General features: G+C 30.1%; 3 protein-coding genes across 4 annotated transcripts; all 3 read right to left on the bottom strand.

Annotated features, from left to right (window-relative positions):
• Positions 1 to 5800: 5800 nt before the first annotated feature.
• Positions 5801 to 9230, bottom strand: LOC145762038 (cleavage and polyadenylation specificity factor subunit 6-like). The gene is made up of 9 exons (XM_082574625.1): positions 9095 to 9230; positions 8867 to 8994; positions 8384 to 8529; positions 7763 to 7960; positions 7486 to 7610; positions 7089 to 7281; positions 6807 to 6950; positions 6424 to 6577; positions 5801 to 6236 (listed from the first exon to the last, which is right to left on the bottom strand). Exons 2-9 carry the CDS (start codon positions 8944 to 8946, stop codon positions 6044 to 6046), a joined length of 1233 nt encoding a protein of 410 aa, XP_082430751.1. The 5' UTR covers positions 8947 to 8994; positions 9095 to 9230; the 3' UTR covers positions 5801 to 6043.
• A 2118-nt stretch (positions 9231 to 11348) lies between these two features.
• LOC145763394 (uncharacterized) lies at positions 11349 to 14012 on the bottom strand. Its single transcript, XM_082574832.1, has 5 exons — positions 13913 to 14012; positions 13691 to 13736; positions 13036 to 13350; positions 12840 to 12887; positions 11349 to 12193 (listed from the first exon to the last, which is right to left on the bottom strand). The coding sequence occupies exons 3-5, from the start codon at positions 13253 to 13255 to the stop codon at positions 11382 to 11384; spliced, it is 1080 nt and encodes a 359-aa protein (XP_082430958.1). The 5' UTR covers positions 13256 to 13350; positions 13691 to 13736; positions 13913 to 14012; the 3' UTR covers positions 11349 to 11381.
• A 4839-nt stretch (positions 14013 to 18851) lies between these two features.
• On the bottom strand, positions 18852 to 24782 carry LOC145751087 (cleavage and polyadenylation specificity factor subunit 6-like). 2 transcript variants are annotated; one of them, XM_082567179.1, is made up of 11 exons: positions 24380 to 24782; positions 23804 to 23881; positions 22785 to 22889; positions 22251 to 22354; positions 21762 to 21907; positions 20895 to 21092; positions 20616 to 20740; positions 20219 to 20411; positions 19940 to 20083; positions 19557 to 19710; positions 18852 to 19375 (listed from the first exon to the last, which is right to left on the bottom strand). In XM_082567179.1, exons 1-11 carry the CDS (start codon positions 24434 to 24436, stop codon positions 19183 to 19185), a joined length of 1497 nt encoding a protein of 498 aa, XP_082423305.1. In that variant the 5' UTR covers positions 24437 to 24782; the 3' UTR covers positions 18852 to 19182. The 2 variants fall into 2 exon arrangements, with proteins under 2 accessions (XP_082423305.1, XP_082423297.1); XM_082567171.1 differs by having other exon boundaries at positions 18853 to 19375; positions 23804 to 24782.
• Positions 24783 to 27043: the final 2261 nt, after the last annotated feature.

The following is a 27043-nucleotide window of genomic DNA, read 5'->3' as shown; positions in this document are numbered from 1 at the left end:
ATGTTCTACGTTGACATCAATATCCCTAAAAAAAATATATACCAAAACACAAAATAAAAGAAATTTTAAGTTTTTATTATTAAGTAAATTGTTATAATCGTACAAACATGTTTTATGTTTATTAGTTACCTTCTTTCATATTTCTGTTTATTGATTATTACGTTTACGTTGATTGGTGGTAAGTCATTGTCTGCCATTGTTACTCAAATAATGTTTTTAATGACCTAACTTAATAACTGGAATAATTATAAAACAAATATTATATAAAGTACAACTGTAATTTAAAGTTTACAATATGCTTCCTAAGAAATGCTTTCTAAGCTAGCAATTTGGATAAAAGTCAAACTGTAACTTATTTTGTTTTACTGATTAATTAAAACACTCAAGCAATTAAGCAAAAAATCTGGTGCTTAGGGCGGACTGCTCAGGTTAATAATTAATTAATTAAAACTTTTTTGTTACTTTTTTCTTCTCAAAATAACTTGTATAATACTTTTATTTATTCGGTTTGTTTAATAATTTACAAGTATACAAATTAAATTAAAAATATCTATTTAACACAGCCTTAATTTAGTTAATTCAATCCACAATGCAATTGTAACTAAAATCACGTGACGAAATTGTTTTGTAAAGTGTTTTCTGACGGCATTTTAATAAAATTTTAACTAGCGCGCTTTAAATTGAAAATAAACTGTTTGTCCTCAATCTACATTTTATTTACAACAAAAATTATTAAAACTAACACAATAAAAAACGTAACAACCACTACTACTGTCGCGTCACAATGAACCTTATCACGTGATATTTAATTCCTGAATATTACTAAAACGTTGAGTAGTGGGTAGACTGTTTTAAACTATAATTAAAATATAATTTCTTATGAGGCTAAAACAAAAATTTCTATGTATTTAAATTAATACAAAACAAGTTAAATAAGGTTTGTTGGTTCTTCTAGTAAAACCCTGGAACGATGTCAACTTGTGTTGACTATTTGCTTCAACTTATAAGCAGGTTAGTTTAAGTTGTAAGTAATGTCGAATCAAGTCCGGTAGTTTTATTAGCTCTGAAATATTTATATTTAAGAAAGCTTTGTAGATGGTTTATATTTAAATGTATGTTCAATTTATATGCCAACAAAATCAAAAAAACTACTGTTTGTGGTGCGATTTTTAAATTAGCGCAGAAGAATAATTGTTGTGAATTGCAACCATATTACGACAATTAAAAATGGCGACCGTGGAGGCGGACTATCGACTATTTGGTTTAACTTAATTAAAAATAACGCTCTAACATTTCTGCATATAAACAAATAGGTTTACAGCTAAAAAGTTAAACACCATTTTAAACTTCAAGTTGTAACAAGAAATAATTAACCCTGAACTACATTTCGTTAGTAAAATATTTCAACGCGAAAATTTAAATTTGGCTTTTTTTGTATATATCTTTATCCTCGATGTAGGAAAGTCGAATGCGCGACTTAAACATAGAGTAACATTAGTCACCCCGACCCAGTCTCGAGTTGCCTGTGGTAGTTAGGGATATTATAGATCATAATTGTCTAATCTTTAAAATGCTGATTAAAGGCTGGCTCAGCGGGAGTTTATACCGTTTATAGCGCCTTAAGAGCGCTACAGCATAAGAGCAGTGGTGATCGAACCCAGGACCTCATGCAGTGCAGTTATTGTTCTGACAACTACACCACGTTGCCGACAACTAAAATATAAAATATTTTAGGTGAGGCCAAGAGAGTATTTCTATGTATTTAAACCAATATAAAACCATTTAAATAATACAAAAAACCACCTAATTCCCAAATAAATTTTGAGCATTTTTTGCGCCATGTTTACATGGTTAAAATTTGATCGTAAGTTTGTTCTAAATATTTGCAAACAGTTTTATTTGTTCTTGTTAAGCTTGCTGTTCTTCTATTCGTTCTACTGATGACTTTACATTAATCATTTACATGTTTACTAATTCAAAACAACTAAACAAAACAAAAATATTAAATTATTTTATTTTATTTTTGAAATCTAAATATTTAATAAAACCAAAAAAATCATCAAAAATTAAACGTTAATAAAATCAATGTGACGTCACAAACAAAATAATCGCATTTACAATATTATTACAAAATAACTTAAACATCACGTGACAAATACAAAAACTAATTTGTTTTAATTAATTTTAAAGTAACCACGTGTTAGGAAATAATAATCGACAAAAAGTCAATATTTAAACACGACCACGCTGATATTTCATTAATTTTTAACCAAACTTTATGGTTGAAATAAGTTGATCGTTGTGCTACTCGATTTACTTTGGGCCGAACTTTTACTTTTTTTGCATTTTCTCTTTGTTGATTCTTAAGTTATTTTCAGTATTCTTGATTTCACTTTGTTTAACTTCATTTGGCCAATCCGTAGCTTGTTTAGAAGCTTCGAGTGCCTCGGTGTATTTTGAAACTGCTTCGCTGTATCGAGAATTGCGATCATACCACCCACCAATGTTGCTTAAGAGAGCTCCGTAAACATTATATTTTCGTTTATTCTCGATCGTATTCATCAATCTGAGCCCCTCTGTATTTGTTTGAAAGTAGTCGATATCTGCCAACTTCTCGCAAAACCCGATAAAATTTAAACATTCACTCAGTTTAACAACTTTTTGTTTGGCGTTTACTCCAGGTAAGTTTTCCACTCTCGATTTAAGTTCACGCATGAGTGGGATCACGTGTTGCTGTACAACACTTTTCATGTTTTGATCTTTTTTAAACATTTCTTTAACTGAATCATTTATCCCCCAAACACACGACCTCATATTCTCAACATCATTGTCCGGGTTTTTATTATCCTCGAATAAGGAAAATGCGATCGAGTAAAATAGAATGGACTTCAGGAATTTCTTCTGGGTACGAAGATCATCAGCTACAGAGTCGATTTCTGATGCAGTTAGCTGAGTTTTGTTTCGAATTATTAAAGTTATTTTGACCCGAATGTCAGAAACCGAATCAAACATATTTACTTTTAAAGAAAACTCGTACAAAGAAACCAAATTCGAAATATTTTGTATTTCTGGATCGTATCTTGATTGCTTTAATGCTTTAACATAGGCCATTTCAAAGTTATTTTCAATGCGAAGTTTGGCGATTGTTTCTATAACGAAACAAATGTTATAAAAATATTTGTTAATTTCCAATAGTTAAACTTTTATTATTTCAGATAATTTAAATTAAATAAGTAACAGAGTTTATAAACGTTAAAGTTTACATTGTGACGTAACAAAGTTTACTCAGTGAACAAAATTATCAGAATTTTTGCAGTAAAAACTTTATTGTCAGTTTTATAAAAGTTTTATCTTTACTGTGTACGCGATTTATAACAAAACAACCTCCATTACGTCACAATACCAGAATCGTGGTATGGTTTGACCCCAGTTATAATATTAGAATTTTTTTATTTATACAAAAAAAAATTACGAATGTTTAAACGAACCTTCGTATTCGATGATTTCCATAAGTTGTGACGTCATAGACACATCTATAAATCACAATCAGTTTAAATGTCTGTTTATAAAACTACAGATAAGTTTTCTTTATTATTTTTCTATTTGTTGATTCTGAATTTAAAAGTGCGGCCTTTAAGACCCAGTTATACCCAGTTAAGTCCCCCTTTAAGACCCAGTTATACCCAGTTAAGACCCCTTTAAGACCCAGTTATACCCAGTTAAGACCCAGTTATACCCAGTTAAGACCCCTTTAAGACCCAGTTATACCCAGTTAAGACCCCTTTAAGACCCAGTTATACCCAGTTAAGACCCAGTTATACCCAGTTAAGACCCCTTTAAGACCCAGTTATACCCCTTTAAGACCCAGTTATACCCAGTTAATACCCCTTTAAGACCCAGTTATACCCAGTTAAGACCCAGTTATACCCAGTTAAGACCCCTTTAAGACCCAGTTATAGTTAAGACCCAATAATACCCAGTTAAGACCCCTTTAAGACCCAGTTATATTACTTTATTACTTTGACCTAGATATATTATTTCAATTTAAAATATTTTTACATAAGAAAACAAAAAATTTAAACGAAATTCCATTTCACCAATATTAAGACCTTTTTATGCGGAAGTTTGCTGTGAAGGTATATAATATATAAATATAATAAAAATAAAAAAACTTCAATATTCTGTTATATTAATTTTAAAAGTAAAAATCCAATGTCGTTGTTGTTTAAATACAACTTACTTTGGGGAGGGATGGGATCTGTTGGTATATCTTCAAAAAGATCACTTAAAGCCCTTAAATCACGTGGCGTTTCAGGTTGTGATGACGTAAATTGGTCTACCACTGACGTAACAGGTTGTGATGACGTAGATTGGTCTACCATTGACGTACCAGGTTGTGATAACGTAGATTGGGGTACCATTGACGTAACAGGTTGTGATGACGTAGATTGGGGTACCATTGACGTACCAGGTTGTGATGACGTAGATTGTGCTCCTAATAAATATGTTATTATAGTTCATCTAATTTTAACTTGTCAATATTAACACTTACCTTTACTTATTCCAAATTCTTCGCTTTTCTTCCAGAAATTTGGGTCTCTGATGTAAGGTTTACTGTTTTTGCGTTGTTTCCATTGTTTTGGCATTTTGTCAGTTTTTACTTAATAATTAAACAAAACTAACAATCAAAATAAGAATTTAATTATTAACGTTAATTGTGTGTCCTCATATTATTATCATATTATCCTCCAAAATTATTATTATTATTAGGTAATAATAAATTAATGATATTATTTGTAATGTCCTTTTCATAATTATTTCAGTTTTTCTATTTTCTATTTTGTTTTTGTTTTTTATTTTCGTATACCGCAACTCTTTTACAATTATATACCAAAGCTGTCTTGCGTCGTCATTTCAGTTGTTACGTCATCAACCGCTATTGTTTTAAAGTTTTTACAAAATATTAAAATTTTTGATAATAAAAAAGAATCTTTTTTATAAAGTTAGACAACGTAAACTTAAATATTAATAAGAAATGTTAATTAACTCAAAACTTTAAATTAAAACTACAACTAATCTTAGTCAGTTTGTTCAGCCAATTCTAAACTAGAAGAAAACAACTTTTCTAGTTTTCTTTGTCCCCGATTCGTGTAAAACATTACCCTTACTTTCAGTAAATATTTAAAATTTTTACTATGTTTGCACATACTCTATTAAAGCTTAAACTATAGCAAGAGTGGACAATTTTGCGTGCTTTCAAATATTTTATTAAATACTTATGTTAAAACATTTAAATATAATTGTATTCTTGTCTTATGTTTAAAGTAAAAAGAATATAAAATATTTAACCGGAGTATATGAATCTTAATAAACGATTTAAATTTTAGTACAACAATAAACATATTTGTATTTTAGATTTTAAAAATATTTAATATTTGCAGGTTGTTTTTGTAATAAACAGCAATAATTTTAAAGTTTAAATTAGTCTAATGTGCTTATGAGATGGCTTTATAAAAGCGTATACAACTTCATCGCCCACTAGCGGCAGACAAAAATACCGATTTAGCGAAAATAATTTAACTTGCTATTTTTCCTTGTAGTTTTTATTGTCACCGATTCAATAAATAAAACTCGGTTGCTGTCTTAACACTTTATTACAAGAATCAAATTTCATTTATAATTAAACCTGTGTCTACCGGCATCCAAGTTAATATCTACCATATAATATTAACTGTTTAATTCTCATTGTTTTAACTTTATTTTGGTTTATTAATAAAGAACAGAAACAATTCCTGTACAAGTAAAACCAATTTCCATGGTAACTGGCAGTTTTACAATTAAAATAAAAACATTATTTTTGACCCAACTTTAAGATAAACAAAGGTTATAACTCAGTTGTGTTTAAAATTGTTAATTACACAAAATTGACGTTGTAACCCAGCTGCGGAAGAGGAATTGAAGTTGTAACCTAGTAATGACACAAAATCACTGTTATAACCTATTTATAAAAGAGAAATCAAGGTTATAACCAATTTGTGACAGTTCAACGACGATGGCGGTCACGGTCAGAGTGGCGTGAGTAACCGCCACCACTGTCACGATCCCTGCTCCGATCACGATAGTCACGCTCATCATATCGATCACGTGAGCGAGATCTATCACGATCACGGCGACGAGATTTTGATTCACGATGACGGGGTCGCTCTTCACGATCACGGGAACGATCACGTTTTCTCCTAAAAAAATTTTAAAAGCATTTTTTAGACAATTTTAATCAAATTGAGGGTTTGAATCCCACTGCTGGCATGTTGTAGCATCCTTGAGTAAGACTTGAAATTCTGGGTGTAATTCCCACTGCTGGCATGGTGTATAATTACCAACAAAACTTATGTCAAGTAGGACACCTAGTGTCAAGATACTTACTGTGTCCCTGATCCGAAGGATTTCTCCTCGATGCCATGCAAACAATCCTGTAGAGATCCGATCAAAACTTTTGCCCGTTCATCGCTTGCAACTTTCGATTGTTTGATCAATGAAATTGCTGTCACCAAAGTTTCTATCGCACTTCCATAATCACCTGACAAATATTCAAGTTTTTAAGAAGATGTAGTGCCAAAAATTAATTAATAATTAATCAATAATGTCGTTTAAAATTAAAGTTTAAGCAAACTAAATAAGAAAGCTAAAGCAATGTTTTGGCATTTTGTGTAGGCTGCACAAAAATCTGCCCTTTTCCTTATTTTTAAACAACCTATTTTAAATATATAAAATACAAACTTTTAGTTATTTCCGACAAAGTGTTTTACCTGAACTTGCATCGGAAACTGCTCTTGAGATCGCGGAGCTGGAAACGACTCGATTCCTCGTCATTATCTCCTCTACATCCCCATCAGAGAGAGGAGGAGACTGAGATCTTCCTCGAGAAAAATCCTCATTTTGTTGTTGAAGGCCTAAAAAAATATTTTTAGAATTTTTAAAATAAAATTTAAAAAAAGTGTTTACTTTAATTTCGAAAAAAAATGAATTAAATTAAAATTTTAATTAAAAAAGTGTTTACCCTAATTTAAAAAAAAGGGAATTATTTTTACTTTGTTGTGGAACAATTGGGGGTGGAATTTGTCCAACAAGCTGGGATATATAAGATGCTGGGGGAGGTGGAAGTCGAACCCCGGGTGGTGGAACCAAGATGCGAGGCATCTGGCGCAAATTAAGAGATGGAGGGGGGATCCTGGGGGGTGGGGCAAGCATCGAAGCTGGGGAGAATAACCCTGGTGGGGGAGTCTAAAAATTTTTCAAAAATATTTCAAAATAAAAATTAAATTAATAAAAAGATTTATATCCCTTAAAATAATCCCTCTTTTTTGTATCCCTTAAAAAGTCCCTAATATTTATTTCCCCCTTTTTTTTCTTTTAAAATATTCGCTGGTATTTATATTTCTTAAAATAATTCCTCCTATTTATTTCCCACATATTTATATCCCTCACCATTCTTGGAGGAAGACCTGGAGGCGGAATCCCAGGTGGAATGTTTATCTTCGGGGGTGGAATCTGCATTGGGGGGAATCCCCGGATTGTTGCGGTGCTCGCCGAAGCCACGGTTGCAACTTGAGCTGAAAGTTAATAAATTAAAATTAAAAGTAATATAAAAAACTTGAAATATATTCACAAAAATAACATTTTAATAAAAGTAAACTATTTAAAAATAAAAACATTTAAAATCCTTTTCAAAGAAGTCAAAAAATTTTAATTACTGAAAACTTACAGAAAGGAGGCGGGAACGGGGGTGGGGGTCCTCTTGGGGCAAACAAGGGTGGATTCCCCAATATAGAAGTCTGTGCAGGGGGGTTAGAGAAGGTGAGTTGTGGGGGAGGAAGGCTTCGAGTTTGCTGGGAGAAAGAAGGGGTCACTTGGGGAGATGGTTGGGGTTTTGGGCTAGGGGCATTCCCACTTCCACCAGATTCTAAAAAAAGTTTATCCTCAAATTTAAAAAAAAATTAATCCTCAAATTTGAAAAAATGTTTATCCTCCAATTTGAAAATAGTTTATCCTCAAATTTGAAAAATTGTTATCCTCAAATTTGAAAAAAAGTTTATTCTCAAATTTGAAAATGGTTTATCCTCAAATTTGAAAAAATGTTTAACTTTTGTTGGGTCCTACTAATTACCGCACAGGACCACACAGAAGTGACAATTTACCACACAAGATGCGTTGACTGTTTTTACTGTCATTAAATAAAGACAAAATATCGACAATGGGACACTTTCTATTAACCCAGCCCTAAACTTCTTCTAGGAAGTGCCACTAGTTGCCCTAACACAAAGAAATTTAACCCCCAAATAATTAACTTTAAGATTCCAATTAAATTTATTTATTTTGTACTCACGAGCTTTCGATTGTTGTTCAAATTGATTAAGACTCTGTCGGTTGCACGGAGTAACCACAGGACTTTGCCCATGCAGGTCTTTCTGGGGGAGTTTTTCCATAATTATTCTCGATGAAGATTCACTTGCGAGATGGACCAAAGCAAAACTAAAAACATCAAAAAATTTTTATTTGTAATAATTTAATTGCCTGTTTTAAATACTCTATTTTGCAACTAGTATATGCAATTAATATTAATATAGGCTATTAAAGTTTATTAAAGTTTTTTTATTGAATTATTGAATGTTTATTAAAGTTATGATTAGGTTAATAAGAGGAAGTTATACAGGAGATAATAAGTTGTTCTCATTTCCTTGTTACCCATTTTTATTATAACTTAAAGAAATTAAATTATTATCAACAACTTTAATATTGTAAATAGATTTATTTTTATTTTAATTTCGTAAAATTAATTAATTAAAATCAAATTCAAAAAATATTTTACTTTTTGAACAACAGGTTCACTGTTTGTTCGTTCATGCGAGACAATCTTAGAACTCTGGGGAAACCCTGATTTTTCAGCATCTTTAGCACCTCCAGTGGTGATAACTGACTCCGTTAAAATTCCTTCAACTTTAAGAAAAACATCGAATAATTATTTTCACACTAACAATAATAAAATATTGAACAATTAAAATTATGATATCACAATATATAATTATGACATCACCACCTGAATGCCTCCTAGTGTCCACTTTTATCTCGACAAATTTTTTTTCCTGCGATTTTATTCCGTCCAGTAAACAAATCAACAAAATATTCGACGGTAACTCATCGACTTTTTGTCGCACGACAACTCGACATTCCGGACAACGTAGTTCCTTGTGTGACCTCACAATGGAATGTAAACATGACTTGCAGAAAGTGTGCTGACATGGCAAAACCTGAGAAATTAATAATTTTGTTTAGTTTATTCAAATTTTTTATTATCAATGAAAGAAGGTCAACTTTTTTAGATTATAATTGCCCGATAATTATGCTGCTGATTAAGTACTGGCTCTTTTTTAGTTTTAATGAAAAAAGTCGACTTCACAGTCTAAACATAGAACAACATAAGCTACCCTGATCCAGTTTTGGATTAACTTTGACAGTTTGGGATATTATAAATTATAATTGCCTGGTAATTATACTGCTGATTAAGTGTTGGCACAGCAGGAGTTCATACCATTTATAGCGCCTTACTCAAGGGCGCTACAGCATGAGATCAGTGGGAATCGAACCCAGCACTTTAAGTAGTAAACCCAAGTGCTTTGACCACTAAGGTGGTCTCCCTGCTGGTGTAGTAGATCTTTAGTAGAAACTTTAAAAACACAGTTGTTTCATAGAAAATAAGGTTAGATGGGGTTAAATAATAACCTATACCCCAACGCTTTTTATAAAAAAGGGGTGAAGTATAATTAACAAAAATCAAGTAATTAAAAGTTTTTTTATTGTAACAAATATTTGTGTTTGCCATAGATTTTTACTAAAGATCCTTAAGTTCGATTTATTGATAAAAAAAATTAAGAAATGGTTAAAAAGTAATTAATTTAATTAAAAACTGAATAACGTTCTAAACGCTTACCTTGTTTTGTTCATCCAAAGGTTTTAAACAAACCGAACATTCTAGAATATCGCCAAGAAATTCAGAATCCATTTTCTTAAATCACCACCTGATATTACTTGAGTTTACAACTTCTCACATTTTTACAAACCTAACTGTTTGTCTGCTTGTCTGTCTGTCTGTTATTCTAACTGTCTAACTGTCTGATTGTCCAAGTAAACAGGGTAGTAACTTTATTTTTTTTATTTTTTTAAATATCCTCATTTATAATAACTTTTATTTTTTGCGCGCTTTTTAATTGGATTAAAAAAAGATTAAATACAAAATATCACCAGCAACATTTTATTATTTATATTAATTTTTTTCATGGTTTACCTATAAAATGTTTTATGACCAGAACACTTAACTTTACTACATGAGATCCTTGGTTCGATTCCCACTGCTTTTGCTGTAGAGCCTTCGTGCAAGACACTATAAAGGGTTTAAACTTCTGCTGAGCTAACACTTAATCAGCAGCGTTATTCAACATTGAACAATTTTTTTAGTTTTAATAAAAAAGGTCGACTCCACAACCTAAACATAGAGTAACATTAGCTCAACAGTCTAAACATAGAGTAACATTATATTATAAATTATATTTGCCCAATAATTGGGCTGCTGTTCGTGCATTGGCTCAGCAGGAGTTTATACTGTTTATAACGTCTTACTCAAGAGCGCTACAGCAAAAGAAAATTGAACCCTGGTGATCGAACCCAGGACCTCATGCAGTGCAGTTATTGTTCTGACAACTACACCACGTTGCCGACAACTAAAATATAAAATATTATAGGTGAGGCCAAGAGAGTATTTCTATGTATTTAAACCAATATAAAACAATTTAAATAATCCAAAAACCACTTAATTCCCAAATAAATTTTGAATCGCCATGTTTACATGGTTAATATTTGATCGTAAGTTTGTTCTATTTGCAAACAGTTTTATTTGTTCTTGTTAAGCTTGCTGTTCTTCTATTTGTTTTACTGATGACTTTATATTAATCATTTACATGTTTACTAATTCATAACAACTAAACAAAACAAAAATATTTAATTTTTTTTATTTTTGAAATCTAAATATTTAATAAAAACAAAAAAATCATCAAAAATTAAACGTTAATAAAATCAATGTGACGTAACAAACAAAATAATCGCATTTACAATAAGAATAAAAATAACTTGAACATCACGTGACAAATACAAAAACTAATTTGTTTTAATTAATTTTAAATTAACCACGTGTTAGGAAATAATAATCGACAAAAAGTCAATATTTAAACACGACCACGCTGATATTTCATTAATTTTTAACCAAACTTTATGGTTGAAATAAGTTGATCGTTGTGCTACTCGATTTACTTTGGGCCGAACTTTTACTTTATTTACATTTTCTCTTTGTTGATTCTCAAGTTATTTTCAGTATTCTTGATATTACTTTGTTTAACTTCATCATTTGACCAATCAGTAGCTTGTTTCTTAGCTTCGATTGCCTCGGTGTATTTAGAAACTGCTTCGCTGTATCGAGAATTGCGATCATACCACATACCAATGTTGTTTAAGAGAGCTCCGTAAACTTGATATTTTTGTTTATTCTCGATCGTATTCATCAATCTGAGCCCCTCTGTATATGTTTGAAAGTCGTCGATATCTGCCAACTCCTCGCAATATCCGATATCACACAAACATTTACTCAGTTGAACTACTTTTTGTTCGGCGTTTACTCGAGGTAAGTTTTTCACTCTTGATTTAAGTTCACGCATGAGTGGAATCACGTGATGCTGTACAACACTTTTCATGTTTAGATCTTCTTTCAACATTTCTTGAAGTGAAACCCCTATCCCATAAACACACAACCTCATCTTCACAACATCATTGTCCGGGTCGTTATTATCCTCGAATAAGGAAAATGCGATCGGGTAAAATAGAATGGACTTCAGGTATTTCTTCTGGGCATAAAGATCATCAGCTACAGAATCGACTTCTGACGCAGTTAGTCGAGTTTTGTTTCGAATTATTAAAGTTATTTTGACCTGAATGCCAGAAACCGAATCCAACATATTTGCTTTTACAGAAAACTCGTACAAAGAAACCAAATTCGAAATATTTTGTATTTCTAGATCGTATTTTGATTGCTTGAATGCTTTAACATAGGCCATTTCAAAGTTATTTTCAATGTTAAGTTTGACGATTGTTTCTATAATAAAATTAAATATTTTTTTACTTTGTAATTTTTTATTAGCTATATTTGTTATATTTTTAATCATTTTTTTTTAATCAAATTAGAAAAAAACGAAATTAAATAAGTAACAGAGTTTGTAAACGTTAAAGTTCACACTGTGACGTAACAACGTTTACACAGTTACCAAAATTATCAGAATTTTTGCAGTAAAAACTTTATTGTCAGTTTTATAAAAGTTTTATCTTTGTTTTGTACGCGATTTATAACAAAACAACTTCTAATACGTCACAATACAAATATTGCGGAATAAACTGACACGTACCGGCAGCGTGGTGTAGTGGTAAGAACACTTGTTACACCACACATGAGGTCGTGGGTTCAATCCCCACTAATCTCATGCTGTAGCGCCCTTAAGTAAGGCGTTATAAACGGTACGAACTCCTGCTGAGCCAGCACTTAATCAGCAGTATAATTATCAGGCAATTATAATCTATAATATCCCAAACTGCCACAGGCAACTCGAGACTGGGTCAGGGTAACTGTTGTTACTCTATGTTTAAGTCGCGCATTCGACCTTCCCACATCGAGGATAAAGAAAAATGATTATCATAAAACTTTTTCTTTTCATTCGCTATGTTTATTTACGATAGATGAAACGAACCTTGGTAATCGATGATTTCCATAAGTTGTGCCGTCGTCGATGGTCCATCTAAAATACACAATGAGTAAGAAAATGTTTCATTAGAATACAAATAAGCTTTCATAGTCTAGCTATAAATGGGATTGTTTTATTGCTCCAACCAAAGAACTTGGTTAAATTATAAGTGTCCTTATTATTAAATAGGTGTCTAACTTACTTTTTGTCTGGTTCGGAAGGCTGACAACATTGGTAGCAAGGTCACTAACCGTTGGATCATTTGTTTCCATGTTGTCCTCTGACAATCTCGATGATTGAGCATTGTAGGTTGGATCGGGAACCCCAGATGACGTAGGTTGGTCTTCAAACGTTGACGGGGTATCTAGCCTCAGTGACGTAACAGTTGGTTGTGAGGTAGGCTGGCCTTCCGATGACGTCATGTTATCTGGTGCAAATGATGTAACAGTTGGTTGTGACGTAGGTTGGTCACTTATTACCAAGTGTTGAAACCCAAGTGACGCAGTTGTTTGGTGACCTTGCCAATAAAATAATATTTAATTTTTAAATAAGTTAACTTTTGAATATTTTTAAACAAGGAAATGACGTTAATAATAAACTTTTCTTTCACTTCTAAGCTTACATTGTGACGTAACAAAGTTTACTCAATAAAAAAAATATTAGCATTTTTGTAGGCAAAGCTTTATTGTTAGTTTAATAAAAGTTTATTTTTGTTTTGTTCACTAATTATTACAAAACAACCTTTGTTACGTCATAAAAAAAACTTGCTTAATATTTGAGCACTTAGAAATTCTTTTCTCGAATCAAATTTTAGGTAATTTTAAAATTAAATGCGTTTTACGAATGTTTGAACGAACCTTTGGTAGTGGATAGTTTCCATTGATTGTGACGTCACAGAAACATCTATAAACAACAAATTCTTAAAAATTGTTTATAAAACTACGTAGCCTGTTCTAAAGGTTCTTTATACTTACTTTTTTAAAGTTAAAAAAGCCTAGCCATATGTAGGCTTACTATATTACTTGAAATTAAAATTGTCCACAACCAAATATTAATATATTAGTGTCACTGAAACTTACTTGTTAGATAGGGTGTCTGGGTTGGAAGGCTTACAACATTGGTAGTTAAAATAGTTATTGCTGGTGGTGGATTATTTATTCTGTTGTTGTCTTCATTCATTCTTTCTATAAACGTGTTTGGGGTTAAAATATTGAGGTAGGTTGAATTGGGAACCTCAGATGACGTAGATGGGCCATCTAAACTTATGTTTTCTGACTCAAATGACGTATTAGGTTGTTGTGATGTAGATGAGCCGTCAAAGGTCAAGTTTTGAACCCGTGACCCAGTGGATTGACCTTGTCAATTAAATGTTTTTTAAATAATATCAAGGAATTAGTTAAAAAGGCTTACAACCAAATATTAATATATTAGTGTCAGTAAAACCTACCTGTTGGATTGGTTGTCTGGTTTGGATTATTTTCTTTGCCGATATCATCTAGTAGATTATTCATAGCGAAGGTTTGCGGCGATAGAACAGATATCATAGATCGACTTTCCAACGACGGCATGTTTTCTGACCCAAATGACGTTACATGTTGTTGTGACGTAGATGGGCCGCCCAATGACGCCGGATTTTGAAACTTGTGAAACCCAGTTGGTTGATCTTGCTGTAACCCCATTTGAGATTCAGGTTGTGGTTCTGGGAAAAATTTTTATTAAAAATTAAGTTTTAAGAAAATTGTTCATTCTTTGTTTTCATTTAGGTACAAACTTAACTGTTCATATTTATTAAGCTATACTGGTGGTATACGCTGATTATGCTTTAGTATTTTAAGGAAGTAAAACAAAAACTAACATCAACATTATATTACCTTGTGGGTTGTTAAAATTTCCAATTATTCTCTTGTAGTATTCCTCGTTAGTCATGCGGGGTTCACCAGTTATCTTGTTTATTCCACCTTTTTTTCTTTTTTTCGGTGGCATTTTGCTACTTTTTGTTTAAAAGTTAAACGATATCTAAGCTTTTAAGGTTTACCTACAAAAATTAAAATAATTTAAATATTTAAAAACCTTTGACATAATCTTGCAAAGGTTTGTTTAACCAAAACACTTAAACTAACATTAGGCCAAGTTTTAGGATCAAAAAAAATTATTTAGAAAGTTCCAAATCTTTGCGACAAGTTTAAAAAAATCCCCGACAATTTCCGAGTACTCAACACCAGGTGAATTCCCCACTGGTAGATTTTTACCAAAATGTAAATTAAAAAAAAAAACATATTTAATATAAAAATTAAGTTTAGAAGATGGCAAACAATCATTGTATTTTTCGTAATAGTTAACGACAGATAGAAACCCATCTTCTTAACATCATTGTCCGGGTCGTTATTATCCTCAAATAAGGAAAATGCGATCGAGTTAAATAGAATGGACATCAGGTATTTCTTTTGGGCATAAAGATCATCAGCTACAGAATCGACTTGTGATGCAGTTAGCTGTGTTTTGTTTTGAATTATTAAAGTTATTTTGTCCCGAATGCCAGAAACCGAATCCAACATATTTGCTTCTACAGAAAACTTGTACAAAGAAACCAAATTCGAAATATTTTGTATTTCTAGATCGTATTTTGATTGCTTTAGTGTTTTAACATAGGCTGAGTCAGAATTTTTTTCAATGCGGAGTTTGAAGATTATTTCTATAATTAAATATTTTCGAAATAATAGGCTATATAATTTTTTTAATTTTTCAAATAAAAATTTAAAACGAAATTTAAAATTAAATAATTAACAGAGTTTATAAACCTTAAAGTTTACATTGTGACGTAATAAAGTTTACTTAGTAAACAAAATTATCAGAATTTTCGCACTAAAAACTTTATTGTCAGTTTTATAAAAGTTTTATCTTTACTGTGTACGCGATTTATAACAAAACAACTTCGGTTACGTCACAATACAAAGATCTTGGTATGAATGACGCTAATTATTGTCATAAAACCTAGTTTTATTGCTTTGCAAAGTTTATAATACAAGTTATTTGTTAAATGCAATTCATTTTTCAAGTTTAAAAAATTTTAAAACTAAAAAAAAAAACAATTATTAAGACAAACCTTCGTATTCGATAATTTCCATGAGTTGTTGTGACGTCATAGACACATCTATAAAATAAAAGTAATTTACAAATTAGGCATCTACAAAACCATAAATATAATTTTATGAATTATTAAAATGTTTCTAAAAAAGGGTAAATTATAACTTAATTTAAAACAAAACTTTATTTTTTAAATAACATTTAACATTGAAAACTTAGTGAGAGTTTGTTTTTATGGCCAAAAATCTTAAACTCTTACATTGGCAATTTTTTTACTTAAAAATTAATAAAGTTGGTGTCACTGAACACAAAAGTGATTCTAACCTTAAATAAATAAGACGATTAAAAAAAATATTTAAAAGAAAAGGAAAGCCCTGTTTGTGATGACGTAGAAAGTACTAGCTTGTATACATTCACTACGCTACTTAGTACTTTCTACGTCACACAAAAAATATGATAACCTGGTTTTTTATGTTAATCATTTTTCAGTATATTTAAAAATTAAATTGTAATTACCACAGACATTTTTAAAGGTTCCAAAGCCATTTTGTGATTCATTGTCAACCATACTAACGTGCTATATACATCACTTACAAAATTACAAAACTCTTCTATATAACACTTTAAACTACACGAGTACTAAATTCAATTGTTTTAACAGCTTACTAATAAATGTTTAAAACTTGGAAGTAACGGGAATCAAACCCAAAACCATAGCTGGTAATATTTTCAATAAACATTATTTTATTCAGTTATTTTGTATCTACTACTTACTAGTTGTTTTAGCTTGTGGACTAGTCAGGCTTAATTGCGACGTTCTTGTTGACGTAGGTGATGACGTCACGTTGTCGGCTTGGAGGTCAGGTTGTGTTTCAGAGGCTGGGGTATGTTGGGTCACGTGATCTAGGTAAGTAACAATTCTTTTTATACTCAATGTCTAATTATTATAGCTGTTTAATAAATTAAATAAAAAATTTATTTTTAAATAAAAAATAATAGATGACGTCATTACCTGCATGATCAATGTTTACATCAATATCCCTAAAAATAAATTTAAAAGAATGAAACAAAAATAATAAATGGTTTTTAAATATACGTTAGTAATATTAAAATTATTACGAAATAAAAGTATATTAGATCACCTTTTATCATAGTTTGGTTGATTAATTATGTTGATGTTAAAATGGATTGGAGTTTCATTGTCTGCCATTGTTACTCAATAAAGTTTTTTTTAATAATCAAATCTAATAACTGTAATACATTTTAAACCAATATATTATAAATTACAATTAATGTTTTAATTAAGATTAATGTTTACTAACCTGGCAATTAACATTACTGACAAAGTGTAACTAATTAATTAAACATTCTTAAGTAAAAAATCCAGTGCTAAGAGCGGGGCCTTAAGTTTATAATTAATTAAATAAGAATTTCTGTCTTGCGTCGTCATTTCCTGTTGTTACGTCATCATTCCATGTTGTATAAACGTTTGTTACGTCATCATTCCATATTGTATAAACGTTTGTTACGTCATCATTCCATATTGTATAAACGTTTTTGCAAAATATTAATTTATACCTTAATTGAATAAAAATATTTGTTAAAAAGTTAGACAACGTAAACTTAAATATTAATGAGAAATTTTAATTAACTAAAAACTTTAAAACTACGACGAATTTATCTTAGTTATTTTGTTCAGGTAATTCTAAACTAGAAGAAAAAAACTTTTCTTGTTTTCTTTGTCTCCAATTCGTGACATTACACTTACTAATATTTACTATATTTAGACATATAGTTAATTTTTTGTATAAATCTTTATCCTCGATGTGGTAAGGTCGAATGCGCGACCTAAACATAGAGTAACATCAGTTACCCCGACCAAGTCTCGAGTTGACTTTGGCAGTTGGGGATATTATAAAGTTTATAATTTGTAGCTTATTTTGGATAAATCCACATAAGCTAACTTTTGATTTTATAAACAAACAGTTTTTGATGTTGATTTGAAATGAAATTGTTATTTATTTGCTGTCAAGCTTTGGCGTATTTTTCCTCCCTATTTTAACAATGAGTTCCAATGCTTTTAACTTTAACTTGTTTATCGAATTTGCGGGTTATTTAACAACTCTTTTCACATGGGAACTCTAACCTCGTTTCTCTAGTATTGAATTATTTTTCCAACGATTTATTTCTGCTTTTTATTAAGTGCAAATGTTCGTTTTAAAAACAGTTAGGAAATTTCGTTCTGCTGAACGGACGCCACCCAATAAACATGGATTTAGACATTACTTAAATTCAGAGTTTATTTTCGTAAGATTTAGCCAGAATTTTATATTCTTGTATCAACCAACAATTAGGACAGTTCCTAAAAATTAAAATTAATAAATCGCTACAAATTCACTGATAAGCTGCTAATTAAGGGCTGGCTTAGCAGAAGTTTATAGCGTTTATAGCACAAGAATACTGGTAATCAAAACCAACCTTGTGTATGGTGAAAGAGCGTTCTGACCTGATAGTTTATTAAAAAAAAATATTTAAACAAAGTATATAAATTCTTAATATACGATTTAAATTTTTGTACAACAATAAATAAATTTGTATTTTAGACTTTAAAATATTTAATATTTATAGAGTAATAAACTTAGGGTTGTTTTTGTAATAAACAGCACTAATTTTAAAGTTTAAATTAGTCTAATGTACTTATGAGATGGCTTTATAAAAGCGTATACAACTTCATCGCCAACTAGCGGCAAACAAAAATACCGATTTAGCGAAAATAATTTAACTTGCTATTTTTTCCGTGCAGTTTTTATTGCCACTGTTTCAATAAATAAAACTTGGTTGCTGTTTTAACACTTTATTACAAGAATCAAACTTCATTTATATTGGTAAAAACTAAAAATAAATAAACCTGTGTTTACCAGCAACCAATTTAATATCTACCATATAATATTAACTGTTTAATTCTCATTGTTTTAACTTTATTTTGGTTTATTAATAAAGAACAGAAACAATTACTGTACAAGTAAAACCAATTTCCATGATAACTGGCAGTTTTACAATTAAAATAAAAACATTATTTTTGACTCAACTTTAAGATAAACAAAGGTTATAACTCAGTTGTGTTTAAAAGTGTTAATTACACAAAATTGATGTTGTAACCCAGCTGCGGAAGAGGAATTGAAGTTGTAACCTAGTAACGACACAAAATCACTGTCGTAACCTATTTATAAAAGAGAAATCAAGGTTATAACCAATTTGTGACAGTTCAACGACGATGGCGGTCGCGGTCAGAGTGGCGCGAGTAACCGCCACCACTGTCACGATCCCTGCTCCGATCACGATAGTCACGCTCATCATATCGATCACGTGAGCGAGATCTATCACGATCACGGCGACGAGATTTTGATTCACGATGACGGGGTCGCTCTTCACGATCACGAGAACGATCACGCTTTCTCCTAAAAAAAATTTAAAAGCATTTTTTAGACAATTTTAATTAAATTGAAGGTTTGAATCCCACTGCTGGCATGTTGTAGCATCCTTAAGTAAGACTTGAGATCCAAGGTTTAATTCTTACTGCTAGCATGCTGTATAATCACCAACAAAACTTAGTAGGACACCTAGTGTCAATATACTTACTGTGTCCCAGATCCGAAGGATTTCTCCTCGATGCCATGCAAACAATCCTGTAGAGATCCGATCAAAACTTTTGCCCGTTCATCGCTTGCAACTTTCGATTGTTTGATCAATGAAATTGCTGTCACCAAAGTTTCTATCGCACTTCCATAATCACCTGACAAATATTCAAGTTTTTAAGAAGATGTAGTGCCAAAAATTAATTAATAATTAATCAATAAGGTCGTTTAAAATTAAAGTTTAAGCAAGTTAAATGAGAAAACTAAAGCAATGTTTTGGCATTTTGTGTAGGCTGCACAAAAATCTGCCCTTTTCCTTATTTTTAAACAACCTATTTTAAATATATAAAATACAAACTTTTAGTTATTTCCGACAAAGTGTTTTACCTGAACTTGCATCGGAAACTGCTCTTGAGATCGCAGAGCTGGAAACGACTCGATTCCTCGTCATTATCTCCTCTACATCCCCATCAGAGAGAGGAGGAGACTGAGATCTTCCTCGAGAAAAATCCTCATTTTGTTGTTGAAGGCCTAAAAAATATTTTTAGAATTTTTAAAATAAAATTTAAAAAAAGTGTTTACTTTAATTTTGAAAAAAAAAAAAAATTAAAATTTTAATTAAAAAAGTGTTTACCCTAATTTAAAAAAAAAGGGAATTATTTTTACTTTGTTGTGGAACAATTGGGGGTGGAATTTGTCCAACAAGCTGGGATATATAAGATGCTGGGGGAGGTGGAAGTCGAACCCCGGGTGGTGGAACCAAGATGCGAGGCATCTGGGGCAAATTAAGAGATGGAGGGGGGATCCTGGGGGGTGGGGCAAGCATCGAAGCTGGGGGGAATAACCCTGGTGGGGGAGTCTAAAAATTATTCAAAAATATTTCAAAATAAAAATTAAATTAATAAAAAGATTTATATCCCTTAAAATAATCCCTCTTTTTTGTATCCCTTAAAAAGTCCCTAATATTTATATCCCCCTTTTTTTTCTTTTAAAATATTCGCTGGTATTTATATTTCTTAAAACAATCCCATCTATTTATTTCCCACATACTTATATCCCTCACCATTCTTGGAGGAAGACCTGGAGGCGGAATCCCAGGTGGAATGTTTATCCTCGGGGGTGGAATCTGCATTGGGGGGAATCCCCGGATTGTTGCAGTGTTCGCCGATGCCACGGTTGCAACTTGAGCTGAAAGTTAAAAAATAAAATTAAAAGTAATATAAAAATTTAAATTATATTCACAAAAATAACATTTTAATAAAAAGGAAACTATTTAAAAATAAAAAACATTTAAAATCCTTTTAAAGAAGTTAACAAAAAGTTTTAATTACTGAAAACTTACAGAAAGGAGGCGGGAACGGGGGTGGGGGTCCTCTTGGGGCAAACAAGGGTGGATTCCCCAATATAGAAGTCTGTGCAGGGGGGTTAGAGAAGGTAAGTTGTGGGGGAGGAAGGCTTCGAGTTTGCTGGGAGAAAGAAGGGGTCACTTGGGGGGCTGGTTGGGGTTTTGGGCTAGGGGCATTCCCACTTCCGCCAGATTCTAAAAAAAGTTTATCTACAAATTTAAAAAAAATAAATCCTTAAATTAAAAAAAATATTTATCCTCAAATTAAAAAAAAAATAAATCCTCAAATTTAAAAAAATGTTTATCCTCAAATTTGAAAATAGTTTATCCTCAAATTTGAAAAAATTTTATCCTCAAATTTAAAAAATATTTAAGTTTTGTTGGGTCCTACTAATTACCACACAGGACCACACAGAAGTGACAATTTACCACACAAGATGCGTTGACTGTTTTAGCTGTCATTAAATAAAGACAAAATATCGACAATGGGACACTTTCTATTAACCCAGCCCTAAACTTCTTCTAGGAAATGCCCTCAGTTGCCCTAATACAAAAACACAGTCTACGTGAATTCCACATTTTATGTTATATCTTGTGTGGTAACTGTATTGTCCTGTATGGCCTGGTTAGCAGGATTTTGTTTTAATTTTAACCATGTTTTGATTATTAAAAATTAAAGAAAATAGACAATTTTTAACAACACACTTAAGAAAAAATTACCGAAGCCTTATTAAACAATTAAAAATTTACTTTTTTTGAGGAACGCAATAATACAAGCACCCAAAACAGTGGACATTTTAAAAATTTAAACCCCAAATAATTAACTTTAAGATTCCAATTAAATTTTATTTATTTTGTACTCACGAGCTTTCGATTGTTGTTCAAATTGATTAAGACTCTGTCGGTTGCACGGAGTAACCACAGGACTTTGCCCATGCAGGTCTTTCTGGGGTAGTTTTTCCATAATTATTCTCGATGAAGATTCACTTGCGAGATGGACCAAAGCAAAACTAAAAACATCAAAAAATTTTTATTTGTAATAATTTAATCGCCTGTTTTAAGAATTTTTTAACTAGTATATGCAATTGATATATCGAAGTCTTTTTTTATCTCTGTTTTGTTAAAAGGATAAATATGTTTTAAACTAGGTTATGTAAAAAAAACAGCATAAAATTTACAATTGTTTTAAGTATTATATATACTAAAGTTTTTCTGTAAACCCGCACACATTCATAAGCTATCAGCTTAAAAGTATTTTTTTACAATTTACCTAAATTTTAAAGTATTTACAATATACCTAACTCGTTTATTTAACAAAAAAAAGCGTAAGTACTGATTTAACAAACAACGAACCCTTTAGACTGGCCATTAGCTCGGTTTTCATAAAACTTAATCTCAACCAAGTCAGTTATTCCAAGTGAGTTGATCGCTTTTTGTAAATCCTTGTCAGTAGTCCACTAAATAAAACATTTATTTTGTTATTTTTGTACATACGTATATCCTCGATGTGGGAGAGTCGAATGTGCGACTTAAACATAGAGTAACATCAGTTACTTCGGCCCAGTTTCGAGTTGACTTTAGTAGTTTGGGATATTATAGATAATTGCTTGATAATTAAGCTGCTGATTAAGTGCTAGCTTAGCAGGAGTTCACCGTTTTTACAACCTTACTTAAGGGCACTACAGCATGAGAGCAGTATTAGAATATTTATGGCACATTGCTTGACTTTTAAAAAGCAAAAACGATATATCTAAACCCAAACAAACACCAAGTTGTTGTTATTTCAACCACACATAAAACAGTAAAAGATGTAAAATAATATTTAAATAAAAAGTTTTAAAATTAAGTTAAACAAATAATAAATCCGACATTTTAAAGAAATCTTACCCATGTTAAGTTCCCAACATATATAGCAACTTTCTTCCCCTGATAGTTAAACTGCATCCCCATATTAAGAGGACTACTTGGTACAACTCCATTAGTGCTAGCTTGCTGTAAAATTAAAAATTTTTAAGAATGTTTAACTTACAGTTTAGGTTAAAAGTTTTTATTTATCAACGAATCACATAAATATGCAATTTTACATATGTGCATACCCATATTTTAAAAGCCCAATTAAAAATAATTTAAAACATAAATTTAGAAAAAATCATTTTTGCATATTTATGTAATCTTGCATAGAAAATAAAAATTGGGGCAAATTTTGTGTAGTTTGTCCCATTTTTAATAGAAAACTAGATTTACTTAATTACCAATTGACTATATATTAATAATACCCTTTATACTGTGTCCACATTTTCATATTCAATGAACAAATTATTTAACTTAACCTTAACTTATCAAAAAATTAAAAATAAGTTTAGTTTTTAATATTTGCAATAAATATACTGAACATCAATTACATATAACTAAAACAGGAAAAAATGCACTAAATAAGCTATTTAAGCATGGAATCAAACTATTTAACAATTCCCTTTAAACATAATAAACAAATAGTAACTTTAAAAATACAATACATATGGGATTATAATTTAAACATTATTTAAATGGAAAAAAACGTGATTTAATTTATAAAGATCAATATACTTAAGAATTAATATTTTATAAAACAGTGACAAAAATATAAAATTTAATAAAAGAAAATAAATACATAAATATATATAATACAAATAAGACAATTAAAAGTTACTACAGATTTAAAATATAAAAACATGTAAAAGAATAAGACTTACTAACCACCCTTAACATTTAGTTAAATTAAAATAATTTAAAGAATTGAAACATTTAATAAATGTCTAAACTGGTTAAAAAAACATAAAATGTCAATAAAAATTTAATACTTTAAAAAGACATTAAAGCAGGGTGGTTAGCAGAGTCTGTAAAAAGCAACAAGAAATGTAACTCACACGTGACACTGTGCCGGGTCGTGAAGGTTGAAGCATGTCGTCGTAGAGGTCGACGCTGTTGTAGTTATTTCCTTCCTCCTGTTGAACAACAACAACAAAAAACACAACATAACAAAACGTAAAACAACATTTTTGTAAATAAATGTATAATACAAAACCAAACATAATATTGAATAAATTTTTAGACCCTTAAATTTATACATTCAACAAAAGCTGTGTGGTTTTATTAAAGTTTGTGTTTAATTTGAAATTCTACTTTCTTAATATACAGGCTATGTAGGGTTTAAATTACGTGACATTGCAGAACATTAGAATTACAAAAATCTAACAGTTTATACACATAATAATAAATTTTAAAATAAAGGATAAAAAGAAATTTACTTAGCTTATTTTTAAAACCTAGTAATTTAAGATGCTGAAGTACATAAAGTTGTGTAGCGCTTTATATTTTAATTTAAAATCATACTAAAATACTTTAAAAAAAAATTAAATTGAACTCTATATATATACAAAAGGATTTGTGATTATTCAACAAAAATTTCAGCATTAAAACAAAAATGCGAGAATTAAAAATACCTGAGTAAACTCATGATCGACGTCAGCATATAAATCTATATCAACACCATCAGCCATTCTTATTTACTACTATATTACTACAATTAAATAAAAGTGGTAAAATAAGAGAACAAATTATATAAAATTTAACAAAAAAATACAATGAAGGTGATTAAGAATATCCAAGACTACACATTCTCAATATAATAAAAAACTACATTTCTTAAAAAAATAAAGTGTTAGTTATATTTTTGTACTAAACCCTTTTTTGACACAAAAATTATAACATACTATGAAATTTTAAAGTAATGCAATCTTTATGTGTTCAAACAATAACCTTTATAGATAAAAGGCGGAGCAGAAATTTTAACCGATTAAACTCTTAAATTTTGTTTGAAAAACTAGAATATGATCTGGTTAACAATATTTAATTACATTAACATTTTAAAAAAATAAACAAATACTTAAAAATATTTATTTGCTAAATTAAAAACTTTAAAATAAAAAGTTTTATACAAATTAAAGTTGTTAAACAACCGTATCATGCAATTTACAATTAGCCTCAAAAATTTTAATACATATTTAAAATTATATTTAGTTAATAACTTTTAAAACCATTTAACATAAAATTGTTTTATTTAAAAAACTTTAAAAATCTTAGTTTTTATGAGCAAAAGCATGCAATTTACAATACAGTTATTCTAAAAAATTTAAAGTATATATATACTAAAATTAAATCTCTAGCAAAAAATTACGACAGTAACAAAACAGCATCATAAAATTTTAAATATTAATTCTATATATTATATATATAATTATTTGCAATAAATTTTGTTACCAAAACTTTTTTTTAACTATTCTAATATTAGGGTTGAAGTAGGGTTTATAATTCTACCATTCCCAAAACTTTTAAAAACTGTATTTTCATTGTCGTAAGCTTCTACTAAAGACTTTCAAAATTTATAAAAACGCAAAATACATTTTATGCCATTTAACTAACAAATATTGTTTAAATCAAAATAATTAGTTTAAATTAAAAAACATTAAATATATTTAAACATTTGCGCAATTCTATTTATAGTAAAACACCGAACAAACACCGCCATATTTAATTGCCAGATTGCGGAATTTTGGCAAATAAAAAAAAACAATTATTTAACAAAATATTGACTAAAATAAACTCAAAAATATACAAATACTTAAAACTAGTTTATAAACATAATTTTCTGCGTAAATTTTATTAATTAGTACAGATTTCAATTTATTAATTAGTACAGATTTTGTTAAAATCTGTACTAATTAATAAATTGAAATCTCACCAAAATGTCAGAAACACGCTTTGCAAAACAAGTTTTATCACGTGACTTTAACTGCGATTGCATTGTGGGTAAAAATGAGGACAAAGTGATAGTTTAAATTCTGTTTAACGTATTTTATTCCAAATTAAAACGGTTTAAGAAATTTCTTTACACTAAAACAAAAATAATACAATAAATGTACTAAATAAAACCAACAAAAAAGAACAATAAAAAGGTTTTATTTAGGTAATTATTAACTTAAGACCTTCGCCCTTAGCACCATATTATTTGTTTAAGTGCTAAAATGTTTTAGTTTATTAGTAAAACTAACTATGTAACAGTTTTTAAGTAAAGTTAACTGTTAGCTAACCTAATTGAGAAGCTAATTTAATGTTTTTATTTTGTATTACTTCAACGTTATCTTTTAGGGTTAGGTTATAAGTTTGTGTTAGAAAAAAAAACTTTTGAAGCAACAATGGCGGACAATGAAGCTCCAATCCATCTAAACATCACAATAAACAGACAAAAATATGAGAGAAGGTGATCTAATATACTTTTATTTTAACATTATTAACTTATACTTAAAAAAACACTTGTTTTTTTGTTTTATTTTTTTAAATTTATTTTTAGGGATATTGATGTCAACGTTGAACATGCAGGTAATGACGTCACAAATTATTTTAAAATATCAATTAAATCTTTTTTTTAATCTTTTAAAGTTTATGTTTTTTTAAACATTTTGTATAAAAAATCGTTACCTACCTAGATCACGTGACCCACCATGCCCCAGCTTCTGAAGCTGAACGTGGCGTCCAAGCTGATATCGTGACGTCGTCACCTACGTCACTATCTACTAAAGTATCACAATTGAGCCTAACTAGTCCACAAGCGAAAACTACTGGTAAGTATATGTATGTAGTGATAAATGTTTAAATAAATATGTTGTTTAAAATACAAAGAAATAAATATTCGTTGGCATTTGTTTAAAAAATATATGAAACTATATCGGGGACTGCGAGAAGTTGGCAGATATCGACTACTTTCAAACATATAAAGAGGGGCTCAGATTGATGAATACAATCGAGAATAAACAAAAATATTTTGTTTACGGAATTCTCTTAAGCAACATTGGTTGGTGGTATAAACGCAATTCTCAATACAGCGAAGCAGTTTCTAAATACACCGAGGCAATCGAAGCTTATAAACAAGTTCCTGATTGGTCAAATGATGAACAGAAACAAAGTTTTATCAACATGGCTGAAAACAACTTGAGGATCAGCAAAGAGAAATTGCAAAAAAAATAAAAGTTCGGCTCAAAGTAAATCGAGTAGCACAACGATCAACTTATTTCAACCATAAAGTTTGGTTAAAAATTAATGAAATATCA

Source organism: Corella eumyota, chromosome 1 (genome assembly GCF_963082875.1).
Source record: "Corella eumyota chromosome 1, kaCorEumy4.1, whole genome shotgun sequence".
Lineage (NCBI taxonomy): Eukaryota > Metazoa > Chordata > Ascidiacea > Phlebobranchia > Corellidae > Corella > Corella eumyota.
Note: the sequence above shows the minus strand (reverse complement) of the source record. Positions and strands in the feature narration are given on the sequence as shown.